This window comes from Rutilus rutilus (assembly GCF_951802725.1).
Source record: "Rutilus rutilus genome assembly, chromosome: 9".
NCBI lineage: Eukaryota > Metazoa > Chordata > Actinopteri > Cypriniformes > Leuciscidae > Rutilus > Rutilus rutilus.
Window position 1 is genome coordinate 2813753 of NC_140223.1, and position 23392 is coordinate 2837144.

The following is a 23392-nucleotide window of genomic DNA, read 5'->3' on the forward strand; positions in this document are numbered from 1 at the left end:
AATCCAAACTGTATGCTGATTGTAAATCGTATTTGACGATAGTGGTCCTGACAGAAATATTTGCATAATTCTGCCCAAATGCATATGCAGAGAAAGAAGGCGTGGCTTCAGTTGTCAGTAGTGTTGTCGCTGCCATGTTGTGGAGATTCTGTGTGTTTCTGTGAGAAAGCAAAAACAGCGCTTTATTTGGCTTTCTGAAAGTGGACGCAATTACGGATCAGTGATAAAGATTTATTTACAACACTGTTCACAAATGTTTGTGTGTGTGAAGCATATTTTATGAAGGACAGTTTCCTGAACCTGGGAAAGTACAAAACTGACTGTGCACAAAGACTATTTCTAAAAAAATGGGGCAATTCCAACATTTTGTTGGGCAATCTGGCACTTCTGAATCAGAACAGAGAATGTTTTATTATTTGTTAAAGTATTAGTATTGACTGTTCAAATGCAGAGTTTTGTGCAGTGTAGAGTAACACGTCGTTCTTATGATCAAAAGTGCAGAGATGGATTTATGTTTACAAAGATAGTATCTTCTGTTCTCCACTTATAACTTGTGGTGAAAAGATGACAAACAGAGATACACTACGTGTTCTGTTTCACACTGGTGGCGTTTGTCACGTTCAGCAGAACCTCGGCTTGTGTTTCTGCAAATACGTACGAGTTTCCGATCGATCAGGTTGATCATCTGCATTTTCAGAATCGACTCAGGCTCGAACTGATAAGGTAAAACTGATGACATTACAATAATGTACAGTATGTGAAAAATAATGTGTTTTTTGAACATTAAAACATGGTAACACACACACACACACACACACACACATGCACACTCTCTCACACACACATTCTCTCTCTCACATACACAATCACCTACACACACACTCACTCACTCTCACACACACAAACACTCTCACTCACTCACTCACACACACACACACACTCTCTCACACACATACACACACACTTACACGCACACACACACATACTGGAGTAAATGTGTATTTCTCATGCAGTGAATGAGCTGCTCTGTCTTGTGCTGTTTTCCTGAGCGTCACACACAGTCCTCTCTTCCCAAACCTCAGGGCCGGGTCCAGCAGCGGTGGGTTAGTTCAGCTCAGCCACTTTGTCTACATTTTCATTTGTATAGCTGTGTGCAGATCTCATTTGTACAATATTATTGTAAACAATTAAATGAATTTAATACTTGATGCAGGCGTGAGTTTCTTAATTCTTTTGTGATTTGGATGGTAGATATTGACCAATTAACCTTTAATTTGTCCTGCCGGACTTTTTGGGTCGGTAATTGTAAGAAAGTAAATGCCTTTCACATGTAAACAAAAATCCACTTCTTAATTCCTTTTTATTTTATTTTTTTATGTAGCAGCATAGACAACAGCATTGCAAAACAGAGGTATTGGTATTTTTCAATGGCCACAGCTCTGCCGAGAGCCTGTCGTCTTAGTGGCGCTCAGGGCCGAATCAGTGGCGCTGCGCAGCTCTCTGAACACGGCAGGACCACTTCAGCCCTCGTCCATGAGGCGCAGGAGTTTGGCTTGAGAAACCTGTAGTCATGGTGTGAAGGCCTGAACAGCTGAAGCTGAAGTCCTGCAGGGCTTGGACGGGGAGCGACCTTGGCCTTCCCTCCTGTCGCTGCGCAGCCACGGCTTTGTCCAAGGGAGGTGTTTTCTCGTAGCCCTTTTGCTCAGCGCATCAATAGTGGTGAGCTTGTAGTGCATAAGCGTGTCGAGTAGGGGCCCGAGCCACGACCTGGTGAGTTTGTCGTGAAAAACAAAACGTGAAGAACAGCGCTGCTCTCTGACGAGGGAACCAGTCGTCCAGGCGGCTGCATGTGGGCTCCTCAGGGATAGACCACTCGAACCCCAACGCGGATTAACTCGCCATCATCCCAGCTCTAGCGTTGCTCGGGTCCTCAGACGGCAAAGGGGCAGGGCCACTCCTCCACGCCTGAAGCCTCTAATGACATGCTTTCATCAGGGAGATCCTCTTCAGATCCTCTGAACGAGACCAGGACACTTGTGCCAGAAGAAAAGAGCACTGGAGAATCCTCTCTTTCTGGGGAAAGTAAGCTCACTCCTGCACAACTGCTCACTCCTCTGGTTCCTAGGAGAAAGAGAACGGGAGAGCACGAGGGGCGGAGCCGGTCTCTGAAAAGAAAGCTTTTATAGATCGCCGGATAGCCGCAGAGGAGACCGCTGAATCAGCTTGTGTGCAGAGTATTTTGGCGGGCTTCATCTCCATAGGTTCGCTCAACTTCGCTGCGCAACCATTGGCTTCTGCAGTTTCACTGCGTGATTCTATAAGGCTTTTAGGAGTTTTCCCATTGCGTTTAGCGACGCAGTACGAGTGAACCGTATCGATAGGGAACAGAAGAGATCACTTTACACCTTCAGGATTTATTCATTACTTAATATGTCACAATAATTTGTCTTTTCCTCTCGATGACTTTTGACCATTTCAGTTATTAAATTAAAAGTGGTCCAAAGTGCAATAAAGTTATGAATGCAAAAATAAAATAAAATAAAATAAATAAAACTGTGAAAAAATCGTGAAATGACTATATGTAATTATAAACATGATTGGATGATGACAAACTTATTTCATTTCATACAGATGTGATCAAACAGAGTCCTCTTTATGATTTATTATCAGGAACTCTGCTTTGCAGAAAGATAAATGAGTGACAAAACTGAACAAATGAAGGCAAGGATGAACAAATAAAAAGAATGAATGAATTAAACTAAAGAGAGATAAAACTAAATTGAATTAACCAAAGAATATTTGGTTATCAAAAAATCACAAAAAAACAATAAATTAACACAGATTAAAAAAAAATAAAAAAAATAAAAAAAAAGAAGAAAAAGACGCAAGTGCTTTGTTTGGCATATTAGACAGTATTGACTGTTTTTGTTCTATTTGAGCAATAATTCAGTCATTAAGACGGTCACCTGACACCCCCTACTGGTGGTTTAGTTTCGTGTTTAAAAGTAGGCTATCATTCTTTCCAATATTTCATATTTGTATTAAAAAAATATATTTAAAACAATCTCATAACATTATTTAATGCAGTTGTAATTTTTCAGTGTAATTTAATTCATTTGATTGGTAACAGCCATATAGTGTCTTATTATTCCAATTGAATTTATTGATCAAATTTAAGAATGTAAAATGAAAGATGAAGCATATATTTAACGATTAGGGAAAAATGCTCTTAATAAAGGTTAAAATATCATAAATATGCAGATTTAAATATGTAAAAGCTGACTGAACACTGGTGAGAATATTGCTTCAGAATAAATTATATTTACATCACACACAAAAAAACTAAACAAAAAGAATCCAACATTTTTTCTAGACAAGCAATTTTTTTTTACTTGGACAAGTGAATGGCCGATTTACCTGTTCAAAGGACAAGCACATGAAAAGGCTTAATGTTGAGTCCTGAGTTATATTTTATATAGGCCTAGTATTATGTGGCGAGCCTGAGTATAGTTTTCACATCAGCCCAGTTTATTCTGTAAAGTTAGTGATACGCTTTTCTGGCTAGGCTGTGTCTCATACGCATGCATCGTGGTACTCTCGTGAACGCGCGTCTTTGTTTACGTCTCTCTCTCTCTCACATAGAAAGTGAAAGTAAGTTCTCCTACCGCCATTTTGAGCTGACACAATGCGAATAAGATCAAACTGTTTATCAACGTTTAAGAAGGAATTTACGTGTATCTTTATGATGTTAAAGCTGGAGGATTTCAGAAACTTTGTCTGGTAAAAGTTTGATCAAGGTGAGTGTTCATGTGACTTTCTCATATTAACATGAATCTCTGGAAGACATTTTAAGTGATTGCTTGTGTGATATAAAGTCGTTAATGGGTTTCTTTCACTTCAAGATTTGTGTTTCGTGATGTCTGTGATTCTTCAGAAGTTTGACAGCATATGTGTAAACATGTATAGGCCAATTCACACCTCACACGCAAACACGTTTTTTCTTTTTTCTTTAATCGGATCAGTGTGTGTCGATGTGGGTTAGGGTTTGTTTTCTTTTCACCAACTGAACATGTTCAATCAGCGTTTCTCGGTGTCAGTTATTTTTCATAAAATTCTAAATCCAACGGTCTATGGGATTAATATCCTGCCATGATTCAAAACTGAAAATAAAGTTCTGAAAGGTTGAAACTAAGTGTTCGAAAACTCAAAATCTTAAAAAAAAAAGTTTTGCAAGATCGAAAAATAAGATTTGCAAGCTTGCAAAATGTAAAAAAAATAAAAATATCTCTGCAAACATTATGTTGTTTTTGAGATTTCCTTCTTCAGAACCGCAACATTTTTTTTACGATGTTGTGCAAACAATTTTTCAGAGTTTCAAATTTGTCAGTGTTCTCCCACTGTATTAGTTTGTTTTCCAGGTTTGAAACCTTGTAAATGGTGATCTGAAAACTGGTGTGCGAATGTGTGAAAAAAAGTTTTGAAACTCTGAAAACAAAGTTTTGCAGGCTTGCAAAGTGGTAAAAAAAAAAAAAATCTCTGCAAACATAATTTTCAGAGTTTCAAAACTTTTTTTCACCTATTCGCACACCAGTTTTCAAATCACCATTTACAAGGTTTCAAATCTGGAAAACAAACTAATACACTGGGAGAACAGTGACAAATTCAAAACTCTGAAAAAATGATTGCACAACACCGTAAAAAAGAGTGTTTCACTTCTGAAGAAGGAAAACTCTAAAAACAAAATTATGTTTGCAGAGATTTTTTTTTTTTTTACCACTTTGCAAACCTGCAAAACTCTGTTTTCAGAGTTTCAAAACTTTTTTTCACACATTCGCACACCAGTTTTCAGATCACCATTTACAAGGTTTCAAACCTGGAAAACAAACTAATACAGTGGGAGAACACTGACAAATTTGAAACTCTGAAAAATTGTTTGCGCAACATCGTAAAAAAAATGTTGCAGTTCTGAAGAAGGAAATCTCAAAACCAACATAATGTTTGCAGAGATATATATATATATTTTTTTTACATTTTGCAAGCTTACAAATCTTATTTTTCGATCTTGCAAAACTTTTTTTTGTAAGATTTTGAGTTTTCGAACACTTAGTTTCAACCTTTCAGAACTTTATTTTCAGTTTTGAATCATGGCAGGATATTAATCCCATAACGGTCGACTTTGCTGGTCTTTGCGGTGTGAAGGCCCAATGAGCTTGAGTTAACGCAGACACGTGATCCTTTTCTCCTACTCCAGATATGTTCAGCTAAATTAAGAAGGTTGAATCAAAAATCATTTAATTTAGTGTGTGAATGTTTCTTCATTCAGAGTCATTGGAGGAGATCAAACTCATCAGATTCTCCTGTATCTTCATCATGGCTGATTCACGAGGATCCAGAGATGGAGATTTTCCTCCTGGATGCAGGTACTTTCAACAAACACTGTTATTGTATTCAATCACAGAAAAAGGGTTACCCACCCCACAGACACACAGATCAAATAAAGTGTACGGATTTTTTTTTTTTTGCCTGTTTTTGTTTTGAAACTAACATGAAATAATAAATAAATAAAAAATCATAAAGTTTCTTCAAAGTGCTTTTTGATGAAAGATGAATGTGTTTATATTAATATGGTTCCTCTCATAAAGAATGAACACAGTAATCTAAAGGATTAAACTGAATCTGTTCTCTGTTCCAGTTCAGTCCAGCAGAAGAGCTCAAACCCAGAGTCCAGCTGTGTGTCTATGAAGAGTAACCGCTCTATGGATCCGCCACTACATTTTAAGAGTGGAGACAAATGGCCTGATCTCAGGTATATCATTTCTATAAAAAGTTATGCTTATAGTATTTGATTTTTACGAAATCATTATTATTATACAGCGGTTTAATGATCTTAAGTTCAAATCCTGTAAGTTTCAGTCTATTAAAGGGGTGGTTGATTTTGATTTCTCTTTTCTAACTTTAGTTAGTGTGTAATGTTGCTGTTTGAGCATAAACAACATCTGCAAAGTTACAACGCTCAAAGTTCAAAGCAAAGGAAGATATTTGCTTTTAAAGAAATCATTTTTTAAGGACTACAACAAACGTCTGGTAGAGACTACACAACAATCCTCCCGGGTTAGTGACATCACCAACCGTAAAATTGACATAAACCGTGCCACTGGGAACACAGTCCATGTTGAGAAGAGGAAGAGTTGTTGTAGTCGAGCACATTTGTGAGTCTGCTCAAGCTGTCTCATCCGTGTTTTCACATGCAATACAGTACGCAACACAAATGCAATAGCATGTCACCCTGTAGGCATCTTACAACAGTTCCCGCACGAGCGATTTATAGATTATCATGACAGAAAATGCTAATCAAAGACTTGAAGATAGTTAACTCCACATCAGCTACATAAATTCATCAACTAACCATTCAGAAATGTCCTGTTGCTTCTACATGTTGTCACTTCTTCTTGAGTCTCTCCATCATTGTCTGACTCCAGTTTAATCATGAAAGGCAGAACAGTTTCTGATATTTTAGTGCTTGTCTGCGTGATTGGAATTGTTTTTATGACACTTGTAGTGACATTAATGAACTTACGGAAACAATGTCTGCCTATGGGACCTGGTAAAGAAAAAAAGCTGTCTCAAGAGAATTCAAAAATCAAATAAGAAAAGCAAAAATCCAAAGGTAGCCTGGCAAGGTATTAAAACTATGGCAGCCATTAATCAGCCTGTATGCAGAACAGGGCAACCAATAAAATTGAATGGTATAGACGACGGCAGATTTGCCAGACACTTCTGAATCTGTTCTCTGTTCCAGTTCAGTCCAGCAGAAGAGCTCAAACCCAGAGTCCAGCTGTGTGTCTATGAAGAGTAACCGTTCTATGGAGCCGCCAGTACATTTTAAGAGTGGAGACAAACGGCCTAATCTCAGGTATATTATTTCTATAAAGATGTGCTTATATTGTAGTATGACACTTTTGAATTAGACAAATAATTTATCAAAGTCAGTCAGTCAGTCAGTCTAATACTAGCAATGACATCAAGTAAATGTAAGCTGAGATTTTTTCCACCTTTATATAATCGAGTGTAAAATTGAGTGGATTTTTCTAACCGCTGGTTCAGATTTGTTGAAAGCTTCACAGTGTCTGGTCAGCACAGTGATGTTTCACAGCAAGAGCACCGTTACTAGAGTACAGTAAGGTGGATTATCTTTAAAGCTCAGCAAAACATTGGTCTCTTTAGTCGGTTGAGCCTTCATCCTCCATTGTGCCTTTGAGAAGAGTCATGTGATCGAGGTTGATGTTCACCTGAGTTGAAGCCATTCTAAAATTATATAGTTGATTTCAATTTGTTTGTTTTAAATCATGCTTAACATTTGCAAACGAGCAAGTTCATTTCTTAAATTATTATAATAAAAATTTTAAACACAGTGCAAAACACCACTGTAACCAGTTACAGACATTAAAGTAAAAGTGCACAACATGTATAAGTCTCTGCTTTTTATTTAACTTAGTTTTAAAACCAGTTCAGTCCAGCAGAAGAGGTCAAACCCAGAGTCCAGCTGTGTGTCTATGAAGAGTAACCAGTCTATGGATCCGCCATTACAGTTTAAGAGTGGAGACGCACGCCCTAATCCAAGGTATATAATTTTTATAAAAGTTATGCTTATAGCATTTGATTTGTATGAAATCATTATTAATATACAGCAGTTTAATGATCTCGATTTGAACCAAACAATTCTAAGTTTCAGTCTATTAATGATAATCATTGTGCTCTTGTGTAAAGCTCTATGTATTGTATTGTTAATACATTCACATACTGTAAAAGCTGTTGGTCTGTTACTCAGTTAATGACACAATTACATCAATATCAGTGTGTCTGATTCTTTACCCTCTTCATTCTGATTTAAGGTCAAATCTTCTATCCAGACCAGTTAAAAACAAAACTGTGAGTCAACCACAAGACTTAAATGAAAGCATGTATCCTGGTTTCAGGTAAAATGCAGGACTTTTGCACTTCTCATCACACATCACTCATACACACTCATTAATAATTGAAACCTAATGATGTTCTGTGTCCCATAATGACAAAAAATATTTTTTTTTCATTTATGGCTATTTACTTCTCTAACTTGTGTAACAATGTGGTATTTTAATCTTACAGCCGTGACTCTAAACCTGCTGAAGTCCTCAACACATTGAGATCAAATCTGAGAGAGAAGTTTGAGTGTTTTTATGAGGGAATATCAAAGCAGGGAAACCCAACACTCCTGAACGAGATCTACACAGAGCTCTACATCACAGAGAGTGGAAGTGGAGAGATCAATAATGAGCATGAGGTGAGACAGATTGAGACACAGTCCAGGAGAGCAGAAACAGAGGACACACCGATCAAATGCAGTGACATCTTTAGACCTTTACCTGGACAAGACAAACCCATCAGAACTGTGCTGACAAAGGGAGTCGCTGGCATTGGAAAAACAGTCTCTGTGCAGAAGTTCATCCTGGACTGGGCTGAAGGGAAAGAGAATCAGGAAGTCCAGCTCATATTTCCACTTGCTTTCAGAGAACTCAACTTGATGAAGGACAAAATACTCAGTCTTTCAGATCTTCTGCATCTCTTTTTCCCTGAAACTAAAGAAATGGACATATCCAGTGATGAGCATAAACTTTCGTTCATCTTTGATGGTCTGGATGAGTGTCGTCTGTCTCTGGATTTTCAGAGCGATGTGAGGTTGTGTGATGTGACTGAATCAGCCTCAGTGGACGAGCTGCTGACGAACCTCATTGTGGGGAATCTGCTTCCCTCTGCTCTCATCTGGATCACCTCCAGACCAGCGGCAGCGGATCTCGTCCCCTCTGAGTGTGTCCATCGAGTGACAGAGGTACGAGGCTTCAGTGACACACAGAAGGAGGAATACTTCAGGAAGAGAATCAGTGATCAGAGTCTGGCCCACAGGATCATCTCACACTTGAAGTCCTCAAGGAGCCTCTTTATTATGTGCCACATCCCAGTGTTCTGCTGGATCTCAGCCACTGTTCTAGAGAAGATGTTGAGTGAAGCAGAGAGAGGAGAGATTCCCAAGACTCTCACTCAGATGTACACACACTTCCTGCTCATTCAGACCAACATCAAACATGAGAAGGACTATGAGAAGAAAGTGAAAGATGAAGACATGATTGTCAAACTGGGGAAACTGGCTTATCAGCAGCTTGTGAAAGGCAACCTGATCTTCTATGAGGAAGACCTGAGCGAGTGTGGCATTGATGAGACAGAAGCATCAGTTTACTCAGGATTGTGCACTCAGATCTTCAGAGAGGAGTTGGGCTTGTGTCAGGGGAAAGTCTTCTGCTTTGTTCATCTGAGCATTCAGGAACATCTAGCAGCTCTATATGTGCATCTCTCCTTTATCAACAATAACATCAATGTGTTTGACCAGATTACCAAACCAACTAATGGAGACACAGTTTCTCTATCGGATCTCCATCAGAGAGCTGTGGATGAGGCTTTAGACAGTAAAAATGGGCATCTGGACCTTTTCCTTCGTTTCCTTCTGGGTCTGTCAGTGAAGTCTAATCAGAGTCTCTTACAAGAACTAAAGACACAGACAGCAAACAGCTCTCACAACAATGAGGAAACAGTTGACTATATTAAAGAAAAGATCAGTGGGAATCCCTCTCCAGATAAATACATCAATCTGTTTCACTGTCTGAATGAAGTGGGTGATCTTTCTCTAGTGAACGAAGCTGAACCTCATATGTGGTCTGAAGGATTACGTGATGTGAAACTCTCCTCGTCTCAGTGGTCAGCTTTAGTGTTTGTGTTGTTGTCCTCAGAGCAGACACTGCAGGAGTTTCACCTGAGGAGCTTAATTGGAGGCAGAAATGATCAGTAAGTAACACTGAGTACAATCAAGAGAAACTCAGAGATCAGAGGTGTTTAAATCACGGGGCACAGATTGATTTCTGGGATATTGTACATCATTTGCGGGTGTTTCTCAAACCGTGGCTGTGTCCTAGTAAGGCTGCATATCTCGACTGCCACGTCATCAAGCGCCTCTGAAGGCCGTCTCAGTTTGAAGGATCTTTTGAAGACAGACTTAATTTTGTGTCTTTAATTCAGCTCATTTTGAAGGATGCATCAAGTGTATCCTTCGTGTTCTTCAATCTCCCACAATCCTTTGCAAACATTCCAATTCACGTAAAAGAACTAATGGAAAACGAGTCGGCACTGAGTTTATCTGAGTTCATTATAAAATGTAAGACACAAATTATGTATTCAGAGATGAAGGCATACATGTTATCTTTTGTTTTGGTGTAAATTAATCACTGAACACTAAACTGACAATATAGAGTTAATGTTAAATGTTAAATGTAAACCACTGGGAGACACAGACGGCTGTCATTCACTGTATTGCATTAATAAAAAAGTCAGTTAATAGAAAGATATTTAATAGAAAGTATTTTTAATAGTATTTTTGTGGCGTGACCGTGGGGTGGGAACATGTGTGACGTAGCCATGCACACTTACTAGAGCGTCTCATTCTAGTGTTTAATGCTGAGGACTCGAGTCTACAAGCCTCAGAAGGACCCGAGTAACTTCATTAATATTACAATTAATTTTTCCCACAATAATTTTATAGCACATCACCGCATAACTGACGCACTGTGAGGATAAAAGATTAGATTAGCTTACTTCTCATTTCAAAAACAACTTGTTTAACACAAAATACTTATTGATTCATAAAAATACGCATTAAGAAAATAAATGAGATTAATCTCTCATCGAGAATATGCGCCGTTAATGCAGCGTCAGATGCCAAAAGCTCTGTTAGTTTTTACTGTCAGTTTCTGTAGTGAATAATTGACTGGCGTTTGAGACTTCTTCACCGGCATAACTCTCACACAAAGTTCGCACATGGCTGTGTGATATAATATACAATGGCTCGCCTTCATGGTTTAAAATGGAAATATTAAAAAAAATTGTGGCATTTTTCTTTTTCACCAGTTACTCGCAAAATGATGGACAATAATTCACATTTCGTGCGCTTCATTTCCCGTGATGAAACAAGTAGCAAGTTAAACAAGTAGGTAAATAAACAAGTAACAACCAGCAAATCCGTGTTCTCAAAATTTCTGCGAATAATTTGTTGATGCAGGAACACAAATACTTTTTTTCTTGAGCCAATTCTGGAGTTAAATGTCTCCATGGTGATAACCACAGCAACCGACAGGACAAAAAAATAAAAAAATGTCAAAATAGTGTTGTAGTGTAATTGCAGACTAATAGACCTGCCACTGCAACATTGACAAGATAAAGAAAAAACAAATCTGTCTTGGCTGAATACGATTAGTAGCTTCTACAGTTACAGATACTAAAACAACTTTTTCACATGTCCTTTTTAAAACAGTGTTTAATTAAAACATATTTGAGGGTATTTAGTAAGGAATGTAATGTATTATTTACTTATGATAGTAATTATTATTATTATTATTATAAAAATTATTATTAGCATTAATAATTAACTTATTTAAATTTTTTTTTACAATAGTGACACACAAAACACAGCAGATGAAGTTCTCCAGAAGCTGATGCCTGTGGTTACAGCAACTAGATCAGCTTGGTAAGTAACACTGAGATCAAGCATCACTGTTAAAACATTATTACATTTCTTACTTAACCCTCAGACGGTCTTCGTTTCGGAGTCACATCCGGGGCCTTCCCGGTCAGAAGTGACCGGACACCTAAAAATGAAACTTCCTCCATCCCAGTAAAACCAATGCAATTTATTTTTGTTCTATAATATTTTTTCTTTTTAATTTTGTATTTTGAGAGAATTTTATTGAATTTATTAATATTTATGGTCTTTTTTTGCCATTGAAAATAAAATAAAAAATTGTATATATATATATATGTTTTTTATTTTTTTTTATTATTTTTTTTTATGCTGTATTTTAGTTTAATATAGAGTCTAGGCCTTCAAAAAAAAAATGTTTTAAGCAGATTAGCACCATCTGGTGAGAGAATGGAGAGAAAGCGTAGAACCATGGTGTAACCACTAGATGGCATGTACAGCTCTCTATGGAGAGGCATGTGAATTCCCCAGCTGTTTATGGACACATTTACTTTTTTTTTTTTATTATTATTTTTTTTTTTGTCAATTTCCCATTCATTTTCTATGGGGGTCATTTTTGACCGAAGACCACAAGTGTGACTATTTTTTCTACGACGACTTAGCATGCTCGGATCATGACCTAATTTTTTTGTGTACACATACCTAATGCCATAAAAGTCACAAAGTTTTGTAACATTCCGATGAAGCTGTGATTTTTAAAAATTCAAAACAGATTTTTTGTAATCAAAATTTATTGGTATGTATGTGTATAAAAGTGTGTTTGTATGTGTGTGTGTGTGTGGGTGGGTGTGTCTTTTTTGCACTCTTGATGTTGTAGAGCAGGGGTCCCCAACTAAATTGGCAAGAGGTCCACTAACCCGATCAGCCCAGTAAATGAGGGTCCGGACATGCAAAAACACCGGCAATAATTCAGTTTTCTTTCCTTTAATTAAATTGTAGCCATGTCAACAAATTGACAATAAAACCTTTGACAATAAAATCTTTATCTTTAAATGTATTCAACTGATTTTGTTGAAATTCATTCAAGTATGTTATTTCATTTTAGTGCAAATATTCAAATGTCAAACCTTTCAACATCAATAACAGCTACAGGAAGCATAAAAATAAATACTGAAAGTCACAATCTTAATATATTAGGTGCAAATGATTTACCCTCATAACTACTCAAAGAAAAATACATTCAGTGTTGTGAACAGCTGCTATTGCACATGAACTTGCAAACATTGTATTTCAAAAGTGCAAAAAGGGAACAAATAACGCACCTCATAATGCATTATATAAAAAATTGTTAAACAATACTTCTATTAGTGCAACAAAAAATAAAGTAAACATTTTTGTAAACAAGCAAGTTTGTAAACTTAGCTCAGTGTGAGAAATTTGCATTGGCACTGGCAGCCAATCTCTTAAATCTGGGTAGGAATGGAGTCAAAGCAATTCTCAGACATGCATGCACATGGTCATTGGTCAGTTGTGAGCGGTACTTATTCTTAATGATGTTTAGCGTAGAGAAGGCTGACTCACAGCTATAGGTAGAGCCAAACATTGTTAATGTGTACACTGCCACTTTGTTAAGTACAGGAAACTTTGCCTTTGGCACAGTCTGCAGCCAAAATGTGACAGGGTCAGAGGATTCACATTGCTCTCTTAACACTACATCAGCCTGTAAATCTAATAGCTCCATTTGAAGGGCCTGTGCATTAGCCCATTTGTACATATGTACTGCCTCCTTTGAGAAAAATAACATTCTTAAAAAAAATGGACTCCTAACAAAGAGCATCAGCTGATCTCCCAATGTAAAGCCATCAAAGCGAGCCTTAAAGTTTTCAATCAACTTTTGGATAAAGTCAGAATGAGCAGTGACATTGCTCTCCTGTATCTCCTTCATTGAAGGAAAATGTGTACAGTCCTGCTCAAGATCCATTTTCAGAATGTCCAGTTTCCTCTGAAAAGACTGGACTGCAGCCACCAAGTCACACACAGAATTGTCTTTCCCTTGAAGTTTCATTTTGAGGTCATTTAAATGCCCTGTGATGTCAACCAGAAAGGCCAGTGTGTCCATGTTACTTTCCTCTTCTAAAAAGTGCAAAAACACCTGAGCCTTGTGACTCTTTTGTTGTGCAAGGAAATCTTTAATTTCATTTCTTATCTTCCAAAAGCGAGCCAGCACTTTTCCTTTACTCAACCATCTGACATTGGAGTGCAAGAGCAGGTCATTGGCAGGAGCATCTACTTCTGCTAAGAACTCCCTGAGCAGACGATGCTGGTGAGCTGATGAAGCCCTGAGAAAGTTAACTAGTTTGGTGATGGTGTTCATAACTTCTGCGTGGTGCTCTGAAAGTGTGGAGCAGAGAACAGACATGTGGATAATGCAGTGATATGACAAGAGCTCTGGGTTGTCCTCTTTCAGTCGACTGACTGCACCCTTTTCTCTTCCCATCATAGACGGTGCCCCGTCAGTGGTGATGGAGACAACATTTTTTATGTTGCGTTGAGCGTTGTCACTCACGTCAGTTGATTCATCAGCAGCTAACGCAATGCACAGGGCACTTTGGATGGCGCTGTCAAGCTGGGACTGCACATCTTCCGACAGTAGCTCAGCTCTTCTTGTTGTTGTGGATGATAAAGGAATCTGACGAACCTTTTGTTTTAGCTGCTGTCCTTCTTTACCCTCAAACATCGTGTCTGCCATCGCCTCCCAGGGACGTGCACAGACATTTTGAGGGGCAGGGGCTCAAGTGAAATAAAGAGCACTTCTCATAATTACGTTTTTTTTTTCTTTTTTTAAACAAAAAAGTATATATATTAACGCAACTCTGACTTCCTTTTTAAAAAATTAATTAAAAAAGTTAATTAATTTTATCTTCCTCAAACTCAGGCATGATTAAAATTTTTGTTTCACAAGCAAAATAACTTTTTAGCTTCACACAACCAAGCATCAGAATACTGAATTGCCTTAATGTTTTAATCAAATACATTAATATTATTATTGCTATGCATGTACTTGTACATGTTGCAGCCGCAACAGGAAATCATTAAACCGAGGCAAAAAAAGTGCTGCGTGACCCTTCGCAAACACCCGCCCCCCTTAGTTACTGTCGCTATGTCCGACAAGCTACGCCGTTCTCACGCCACACCATGTTCTCACGCAGTGAAAAATACATCACGGAGCAGAGAGGAGACTGACAACACGCTGACAGACAGGACAGACCAGGTTACTTTTCGGTTACGTTTGATATTAAACATATTAAACAAATTTTTAAAAATAAATTTAAACAATAAATACCGTTTTGTGGCTCTTTAATGTGTCATGACAGATCGCTGTAGAGCATCAGTTAAAGTTGCTTGTGAACCGATCATCTCTTCCTTCTAGTTAATTTATAGCCTCAAATAAACATGAACAAACATAAGAAGGAATGTTGTTTTAACCACGGAAAGGCGTCAGTACACTCCGTTTTACAAGTTCAAATCCTCCCATGTTAATCTACCAACTCTGCTGACTGCTTTGTCGGACAAAATGGCGGATGGCGAAGTATGATTGGTCAGATCACCTGTCAATCAAGCTCCCTGCGAAGGGTCAATACAATCGGGTTTAAATCAATAAACTCCCTTTTAAATCAATATTTTGTGTCAAATTAATTATTTATTTGGTAGGTAGCCATGTAATAAGCGGGATAATGTATAGTGATATAGCGCTTCAGAACTCCTGACCTGATATTTAGATATACTATTCTTCAATAAATATATTTGTTTGACAGGGAAGCTGTGCGCAAACAGGAATATATATATAAAAAAAAAAAATCACCCCAGAAAAAAGGGCACTTTCTCTCCAGGAATAAAAAGGGCAGGTGCTGAAGCCCCCTTTGATGTCTATGTGTGCACGTGCCTGTCGCCTCCATACATTCTTTCACCATTCCGGAGTCAGTAAAAGGCTTTTTATGTTTGCCCAAAATCCACTGTACTCGAAGTGAGCACTCGTAGCCTCGTTGCTGTGCTGTAAGGGACTGTGTTATCACCCGTGTTGCACGCTCATACTGTCCTTTCAGTTCACCAATTTTCCTCGTCCTCGCGGGTGATCCTGGCGGGTAATTTTCATTGAAAGTTTTGTGTCTTGTCTCGAAATGCTGCTTGATGTTTCCACTTTTAACAAGAGCAACAGACTCCGAACAAATAAGACACATGGGCCTCGTAGAGCTCGACGATGGCAAAATGAACGCGTACGCTTCAGTCCACTCATCTCGAAAGATGCGGTTTTCAGAGTCCACTTTTCTAATTTTTGACAAAGCCATAATAATCCATTCACGAATCTCATAGTAATGTGTGTACACACCAAAGTTTGTGATCTCTCCGGACCCCGGCTCTTGCAAAGGACCTGACACAGACATAGCTGCCCTCGCGCACGCCTGTTCAAAAATAACTTTCGGTAAAAATTTATTTTTATTTTTATTCCAAAACTTTTTAACAAAAATGTTTAGAGGTCCGGATAAAAAGGTCTTGGGGTCCGGACCTGGACCCCGGTCCGCCAGTTGGGGACCCCTGTAGAGTGTCACCCCTTTACAGCTGTGTACTTTTTTTTAGGATTGTGGCAGATTTGTAGATTGTACACACAAAAATTAGAAGATTTTTTTTTTTTTTTTTGTCAATTTCCCATTCATTTCCTATGGGTCGGTCATTTTTGACCGAAGACCAAAATCGTTACTATTTTTTTTACGACCACTTAGCATGCTCAGATCATGACCTCAATTTTTTTTTGTATTCACATACCTAATGCCATAAAAGTTTCATAACATTCCGATGAAGCTGTGATTTTTAGAAATTCAAAACAGAAAATGCTTCGGTCAGAAATGACCGAGGACCGTCTGAGGGTTAAACATTATAAATTAATGGTTTAACGAATAATATGAGTGTCACACTTCAGCTTTTAAACCCTCCACCTATCTCACCTGATTTGTGATCTACTTAACTGTTTTTATGATATTTGTGTGAGAAATTAATGCCATAAAAGTTTCATAACATTCCGATGAAGCTGTGATTTTTAGAAATTCAAAACAGAAAATGCTTCGGTCAGAAATGACCGAGGACCGTCTGAGGGTTAAACATTATAAATTAATGGTTTAACGAATAATATGAGTGTCACACTTCAGCTTTTAAACCCTCCACCTATCTCACCTGATTTGTGATCTACTTAACTGTTTTTATGATATTTGTGTGAGAAATTAATTTTCAATATATGCATTTATAATGTATGTATAAACATTTATATTTAGACTTTTTTATATATTCATTTTTAGGGATATCCCGATACCACTTTTTGCAGAACGAGTCCGATACCGAGATTTTTGGTACTCGCCGATACCGATACCGTAACCGATACCTGAATTTTCACTGCATTTGTAATTTTTAAATGTATTAGTAGATAAACCAAAAGAATATACATCATATTAGTTGGCTTAATTTGTTCATCAAATATATATTTCTTTCAGTTATTTTCATGCTTAATTAAGCCTGCTAAAATGCATTGTATGAGCTTCTGTTACTGTCACTGTTCATTCTATTGCTCTATCATATATTATCTTTAATTTAATAGCCACAGCACATATTTAGAGCCGCTCCAGCAGGGCTCAGTGCTGAGGATCGGGTCAGCGGTCCAAATGTTTGTCAAAACCAGTGAAATATCAATTATTTAATCCAATTTTGATACTACAACAAAAACTACCAGCCTAATTAATGTGAATTTAAAACAAGTAAGCAGTCAGTGACAAAATAAGAACAATCGAATTACAAATAGGACAAATAAATACAATAGAACAAAGAAAGGCTACAAATGAAATAAACAGTCTTTTTAGAGTTTTTCAGGTAGATCTAACAGGTACAGAAATTTGAATAAAGTAATCAAATGTGAAAAAAAGCATATTCATTACTGTATAAATGATTTAACCCTCTGGGGTCTAAGGTGTTTTTGGGGTCCTTGAGATGTTCTGACATGCCCTTACATTTATGCTTTTTTCAGTTGCTTATGAACATATTAAAGGTGCAGTGTGTGATTTTTAGCGGCATCTAGTGGTGAGATTTGCGAATTGCAACCGGTCAATAATTCGCGGCCTTTCCTTGAAATTTCAAACTCGAATGAGAGGCTACGGTGGCCGACGTAGGAAGCCGCGTCTTTTTCTGCTGCTTCTCATTCAAGTTAGTGATGAAACGCGCTCTGTAGCGCTGTCTGTTCACTGTCGGCTACGGTAGAAACATGACGTCACGATATGTCGACCTTCATAGAAGGGGGTGGCCGCAGTTATGTAGATATAAATGACTCATTCTAAGGTAATAAAAACATAACGGTTCATTAAGTAAGGTCTTTATACACCACTGAAAACATAGTTCCCTTTCGTTGTCACTCCGAGTTACGTCGGATGACGACGAATGGGGTTTCGCTTAGAAATCCTATCATCTTCGAGTATTAAAACACGAGCCAATGGCAATGAAATGCCATGGGTCTGCGGAATTTGCATAGCGTAACTCCGCCCCACGCAGGGGGTATATAAGGAAGTGCGCGAGCAACATGCAGACTATGTTTTCGCTTCGGAGCCAAGTTCAGTACTTCACTCCACAAGCCTTTTGAGTGTCATCTCAAATCTCTTCGAGACGAGCGGCTCTTCAGTGTGTTGGTGTGACGGCGCTTCCAGCGAGATCGCATTTCCTGCTGCTGATTTGTGCAGTAATCTGCCGACAGTGAGTGTGTTTCTCCCTGGGTGCTTCAGCACTCTGCTGAGCTGTCCTCCGCCTTCGCTGCTTTCGATCGCACGGCGATCATGGTCTGTATGTTCCCTGTCACTATAGTGGCACGGTCATGCAATGCTGTGTGTCGCCTGCGCCTTCGATGCAGTGCTGTCCCGGGAGTTCTGTCGAACCGGCCGCAGTGGAACGCTAGTCCTTCCCTGGCCAACCCTGGCAGAACGCGGAAATTCTAACCACGCCCCTATGCTGGGACGCTATGCCTCCCATGCCTGGCCTGGTTGTTCCGCCACGCACACTACTGACCTCGCTCTCGGGCGACATCGGTACCTGCGTGATCCTGGGTCAGGTGATGTCCACTATGTGGTCCAGACATGGGCTTAGCCAGGTTGATGTGGCAGGGTCTGAGAATTCATTTTCTCAGCTCCCCCATGTCCCAGGCTGAGCTCTTTGGCGGTGTGGCTTCGACCACCTGAAGCAGACTCGGGTCCGGCACCGATGGTCATCCATCCGTGCGGCCTCCTCAGTCTGCTTCCCGCCAAGCCCCCCTCCATGCGGCTGCTCCCCTCTGGCCTGCAAACGGACCTGAGCAGGAGGAAGCCGCAGGAGGGCGGCGCTGCCCGTCTCCGCCCCTTAGACTGCCACGCCAGCCTAAGCAGCACCTTGAGGCGGGCAGCCTGGTCGGCGGGGTGGTTGAGGACTGCGCCCAACAGTCTTCGATCAATCCACAAGCAGACTGAGGCTTCTGCACTGACGGTCATCCGTCGGTGTGGTCTGCTTAGTCTGCTTCCCACCGACGCCGCCTCCTTGCGGCTCCTCCCCTCGAGCCTTCACTGGCCTGAGCACAAGGGGGTCGCTGGAGGCTGGCACCGCCTGTCTCTGCCCCTTAGCCGGCTAACACCTGGCTGAGCAGCACAAACCTGAGACAGGCAGCTTGGAGTTAGGGCTCAGTTCTTCAGGAGCTGGTAGCAGGACCACTCCTTCCCCCGCTTGAGGGCTGGGTGAAGATCTCTACAAAAGAACTAATGCTCTTTCTCTGAGCCCCAAGAGGCTGTGGATGACAGCACGCGCCGCCCACGGGCCACGCTCCTCTCATCCCCCTCTGTCGCCAGACCCCTGCCAGAGCACGCCCCCGTGGGACGCTGGTCCTCCCCTGGCCTCCTCTGGCAGGACGCGGTTTATGGCCGTGCCCCCGCACCGGGCCGCTATGCCACCCACGCCTGGGCCGGTCATTCCGCCTCGCTGCACCCCCGACAGTACGTCTGTGGTTCGAATAACCCCGCTGGCGCAGTTTCTGGAGGCCTGGCTAGAGCTTTCCGGACTGTCCCGCCGGGTCGGAGAACCATCAGGCTCGGCTACGTGATTCAGTTCGCGTGGTCTCCTCCCCGCCTCAGGGGAATCCGCTCACTATGGCCGGTGGCAATGCCCCTGTCATGAGAGCGGAGGTCGCTACCCTACTGGCGAAGGGTGCAATCGAGTCCCTCCAGCCGAAATGAAGTCTGGGTTTTACAGCCCCTACTTTATTGTACCGAAGAATCCGGTGGGTTACGACCAATCCTGGACCTGCGCGTCTTGAACCGCTCCCTTCAAAAAAGAGGACGCCGTTCAAGATGCTCACGGCCAAACGCATTTTTGAATGCGTGCGGCCGCAGGATTGGTTTGCAGCGATCGACCTGAAGGACGCCTACTCCCATGTCTCCATTTTTCCTCGACACAGACCGTTTCTACGGTTTGCTTTCGAGGGACAGGCATACAGTACGCGGTTCTCCCTTTCGGGTTAGCCCTGTCTCCTCGCGTCTTCACGAAGGTTGTCGAGGCAGCCCTTGTTCCCCTACGCGAACATGGGGTTCGCATCCTGAACTATCTCGACGACTGGCTGATCCTAGCTCGCCCTCGAGACCAGGTTTGCGAACACAGGGACCTTGTGCTCCGGCACCTAGCTCGTCTGGGCCTTCGGGTCAACTGGGAGAAGAGCAAACTCTGCCCCGTGCAGAGGATCTCTTTTCTCGGTATGGAGATCGACTCGGTCGCCATGTGCGCGCAGCTTACGAGCGAGCGCGCGTAGTCACTGCTGACTTGTCTTCGCCAATTCAAGGGCAAGAATGCGGTTCCACTGAAACTATTTCAGAGGCTCCTGGGGCATATGGCATCCGCAGCCGCAGTAACGCCGCTCGGATTGCTTCATATGAGACCGCTTCAGCTTTGGCTTCACGATCGAGTCCCGAGGTGGGCATGGCAACACGGCACGCTCCGAGTCCCAGTGACTCCGACCTGCCGTCAGACCTTCACCCCGTGGTCGAACCTCAATTTTCTACGGGCTAGAGTGCCCTTAGAACGAGCTTCCAGGCATGTTGTTGTCTCCACAGATGCCTCCACCACGGGCTGGGGTGCCATGTGCAATGGACATGCTGCTGCAGGTTCCTGGACAGGTCCTCAGCGCCTTTTGCATGTCAATTGCCTCGAGTTGCTGGCCGTACGCCTTGCCCTGCACCGCTTCCGAGCGTTGCTCAAGGGTCAACACGTACTAGTCCGATCAGACAATACCGCCACAGTAGCGTACATCAACCATCAAGGTGGTCTACGCTCCCGCCGTATGTCGCAACTCGCCCGCCACCTCCTCATATGGAGTCAGAAGCATCTGAGGTCGCTTCGAGCCATTTATATCCCGGGACACCTGAACCAGGCGGCCGACGAGCTGTCTCGAGTTCGGCCTCTCGCTGGAGAATGGCGACTCCATCCCCAGTCGGTCCAGCTGATTTGGGATCAGTTCAGAGACGCACAGGTAGATCTGTTTGCCTCCCACGACTCGTCCCACTGCGACCTGTTTTATTCCCTGTCCGAGGGCATGCTCGGCACGGATGCACTGGCGCACAGCTGGCCGCGGGGCCTACGCAAGTATGCGTTTCCCCCAGTGAGCCTCCTTGCGCAGACTTTGCGCAAGATCAGGGAGGACGAGGAGCAGGTAATATTGGTTGCCCCGTATTGGCACAACCGCACCTGGTTCCCAGAACTAGTTCTCCTCGCGACAGCACCTCCCTGGCCAATTCCTCTGAGGAAGGACCTGCTTTCTCAGGGACGGGGCACCCTTTGGCACCCTCGTCCCGATCTTTGGAACCTCCACGTGTGGCTCCTGGACGGGAGGAGGTAGGTTTGAGTACCCTACCACCAGCGGTGGTGGCTACCATCACTTCCGCTAGAGCATCGTCCACGAGACATGCCTATGCGTTGAAGTGGAACCTCTTCGTCAACTGGTGTTCTTCTAAACAGCAAGAACCCACGAAATGCCCGATCAGTGTTGTGCTTTCCTTCCTGCAAGAAGGGTTGGAGCGAAGGCTGTCTCCCTCCACCCTGAAAGTGTATGTTGCCGCTATTGCCGCACATCACGATGCAGTTGAAGGTAAGTCTCTGGGGAAGCACGACCTGATCATCAGGTTCCTGAGAGGAGCGAGGAGACTAAATCCTCCTCGCTCTCCTCTCGTTCCCTCTTGGGACCTCTCAGTGGTTCTAACTGCCCTGCAGAGTGCTCCCTTTGAGCCTCTGCAATCAGTGGAGCTTAAGTTCCTGTCTATGAAGACAGCGCTCCTGGTTGCATTGGCCTCCATCAAGAGGGTAGGGGACCTGCAGGCATTCTCGGTTGACGAAGCGTGCCTGGAATTCGGGCCGGCTATCTCTCACGTGATCCTGAGACCCCGGCCTGGATATGTGCCCAAGGTTCCCACCACACCCTTTCGAGACCAGGTGGTGAACCTGCAAGCGCTGCCCTTGGAGGAGGCAGACCCAGCCTTGGCACTGCTCTGTCCAGTACGTGCCCTCCGTGCTTACGTAGACAGAACGCAGTGTTTCAGGACCTCAGACCAGCTCTTTGTCTGTCATGGTGGGAAGCTGAAGGGAAAGGCTTTCTCGAAGCAAAGGTTGTCTCACTGGATAGTGGACGCCATTGCTTTGGCTTACCAGCAGCAAGGTCGACCGTGCCCCCTTGGTGTGACGGCCCACTCCACTCGGAGTGTGGCATCCTCTTGGGCTCTAGCGCATGGCGCCTCGCTAACAGACATCTGCAGAGCTGCAGGCTGGGCGACACCTAACACATTCGCGAGATTCTACAATCTCCGAGTGGAGCCAGTTTCTTCTCATGTACTCGCTTCAACTAGCCGGTACTAGATTCTGCTCAGGTGTCTTCGCTTGCTCGCCATTCCTCTCTACGGACGGGATACGTGCGATATTCTCCTCAGGTGAGCCTAATAAGCCCTGAGTCTCCTCCAGCACTGACTACGTCAACGCCAGAGTTATGCCACTGGCAGCTTTCGCGCTTGGCTATGTGCCTCCATGTGCATGGTTCCCTTCGGGCGACCCCCACATGTGTATTCCACTGTAAGCCTCTTTGAGCATGTGTCTTTCCCTTGGCAAGCCACCTTGCCACCCCTGGGGTTGAAATATTCCACCTGCGGCTGGACACCCCAGTGTTGCTCCGTATGCAGCCCTTCGGGGTCATATGTGTATTCCAAGTCCCCCCCTTCGGGTTGGGCATGATTGCATATTTCCACTGGATATGCTTCCCAGTGTACCTTGGTATTCCTGTGTTAAGTAGGACTCCTTCGTCCGTGCTAGTCTCACGACAGGGAGCTCAAACTTACGCAGGGCACTGGAAGACAGTCGAGAGGTGGCGTGATTATACGGGAACCCCATTCGTCGTCATCCGACGTAACTCGGAGTGACAACGAAAGGGAACGTCTCGGTTACGTATGTAACCCTCGTTCCCTGAGTAGGGAACGGAGACGTTACGTCTCCCTGCCACTTCCGCTGTACCGCTGGAACGCCTGAGTTCAGTCTCGGCTCCTCAGCGAAGACATAGTCTGCATGTTGCTCGCGCACTTCCTTATATACCCCCTGCGTGGGGCGGAGTTACGCTATGCAAATTCCGCAGACCCATGGCATTTCATTGCCATTGGCTCGTGTTTTAATACTCGAAGATGATAGGATTTCTAAGCGAAACCCCATTCGTCGTCATCCGACGTAACGTCTCCGTTCCCTACTCAGGGAACGAGGGTTACA

General features: G+C 42.4%; 1 protein-coding gene across 5 annotated transcripts in view; it reads left to right on the forward strand.

Moving 5' to 3' along the window:
- Positions 1-3640: 3640 nt before the first annotated feature.
- LOC311297734 (NACHT, LRR and PYD domains-containing protein 3-like) overlaps positions 3641-23392 on the forward strand; it is a 55615-nt gene continuing 35863 nt past the window's right edge. For 3 of the 5 annotated variants that reach the window (XM_084420163.1, XM_084420165.1, XM_084420167.1), the window contains exons 1-8: positions 3645-3797; positions 5324-5420; positions 5693-5806; positions 6800-6913; positions 7496-7621; positions 7893-7976; positions 8146-9873; positions 11534-11605. In XM_084420163.1, the coding sequence (XP_084276289.1) occupies positions 5371-5420; positions 5693-5806; positions 6800-6913; positions 7496-7621; positions 7893-7976; positions 8146-9873; positions 11534-11605 (2288 nt within the window). In that variant the 5' untranslated portion in view covers positions 3645-3797; positions 5324-5370. Of the gene's footprint in view, positions 3798-5323; positions 5421-5692; positions 5807-6799; positions 6914-7495; positions 7622-7892; positions 7977-8145; positions 9874-11533; positions 11606-23392 lie in introns of all 5 variants that reach the window. The other 2 variants (XM_084420166.1, XM_084420164.1) reach the window with 2 other exon arrangements.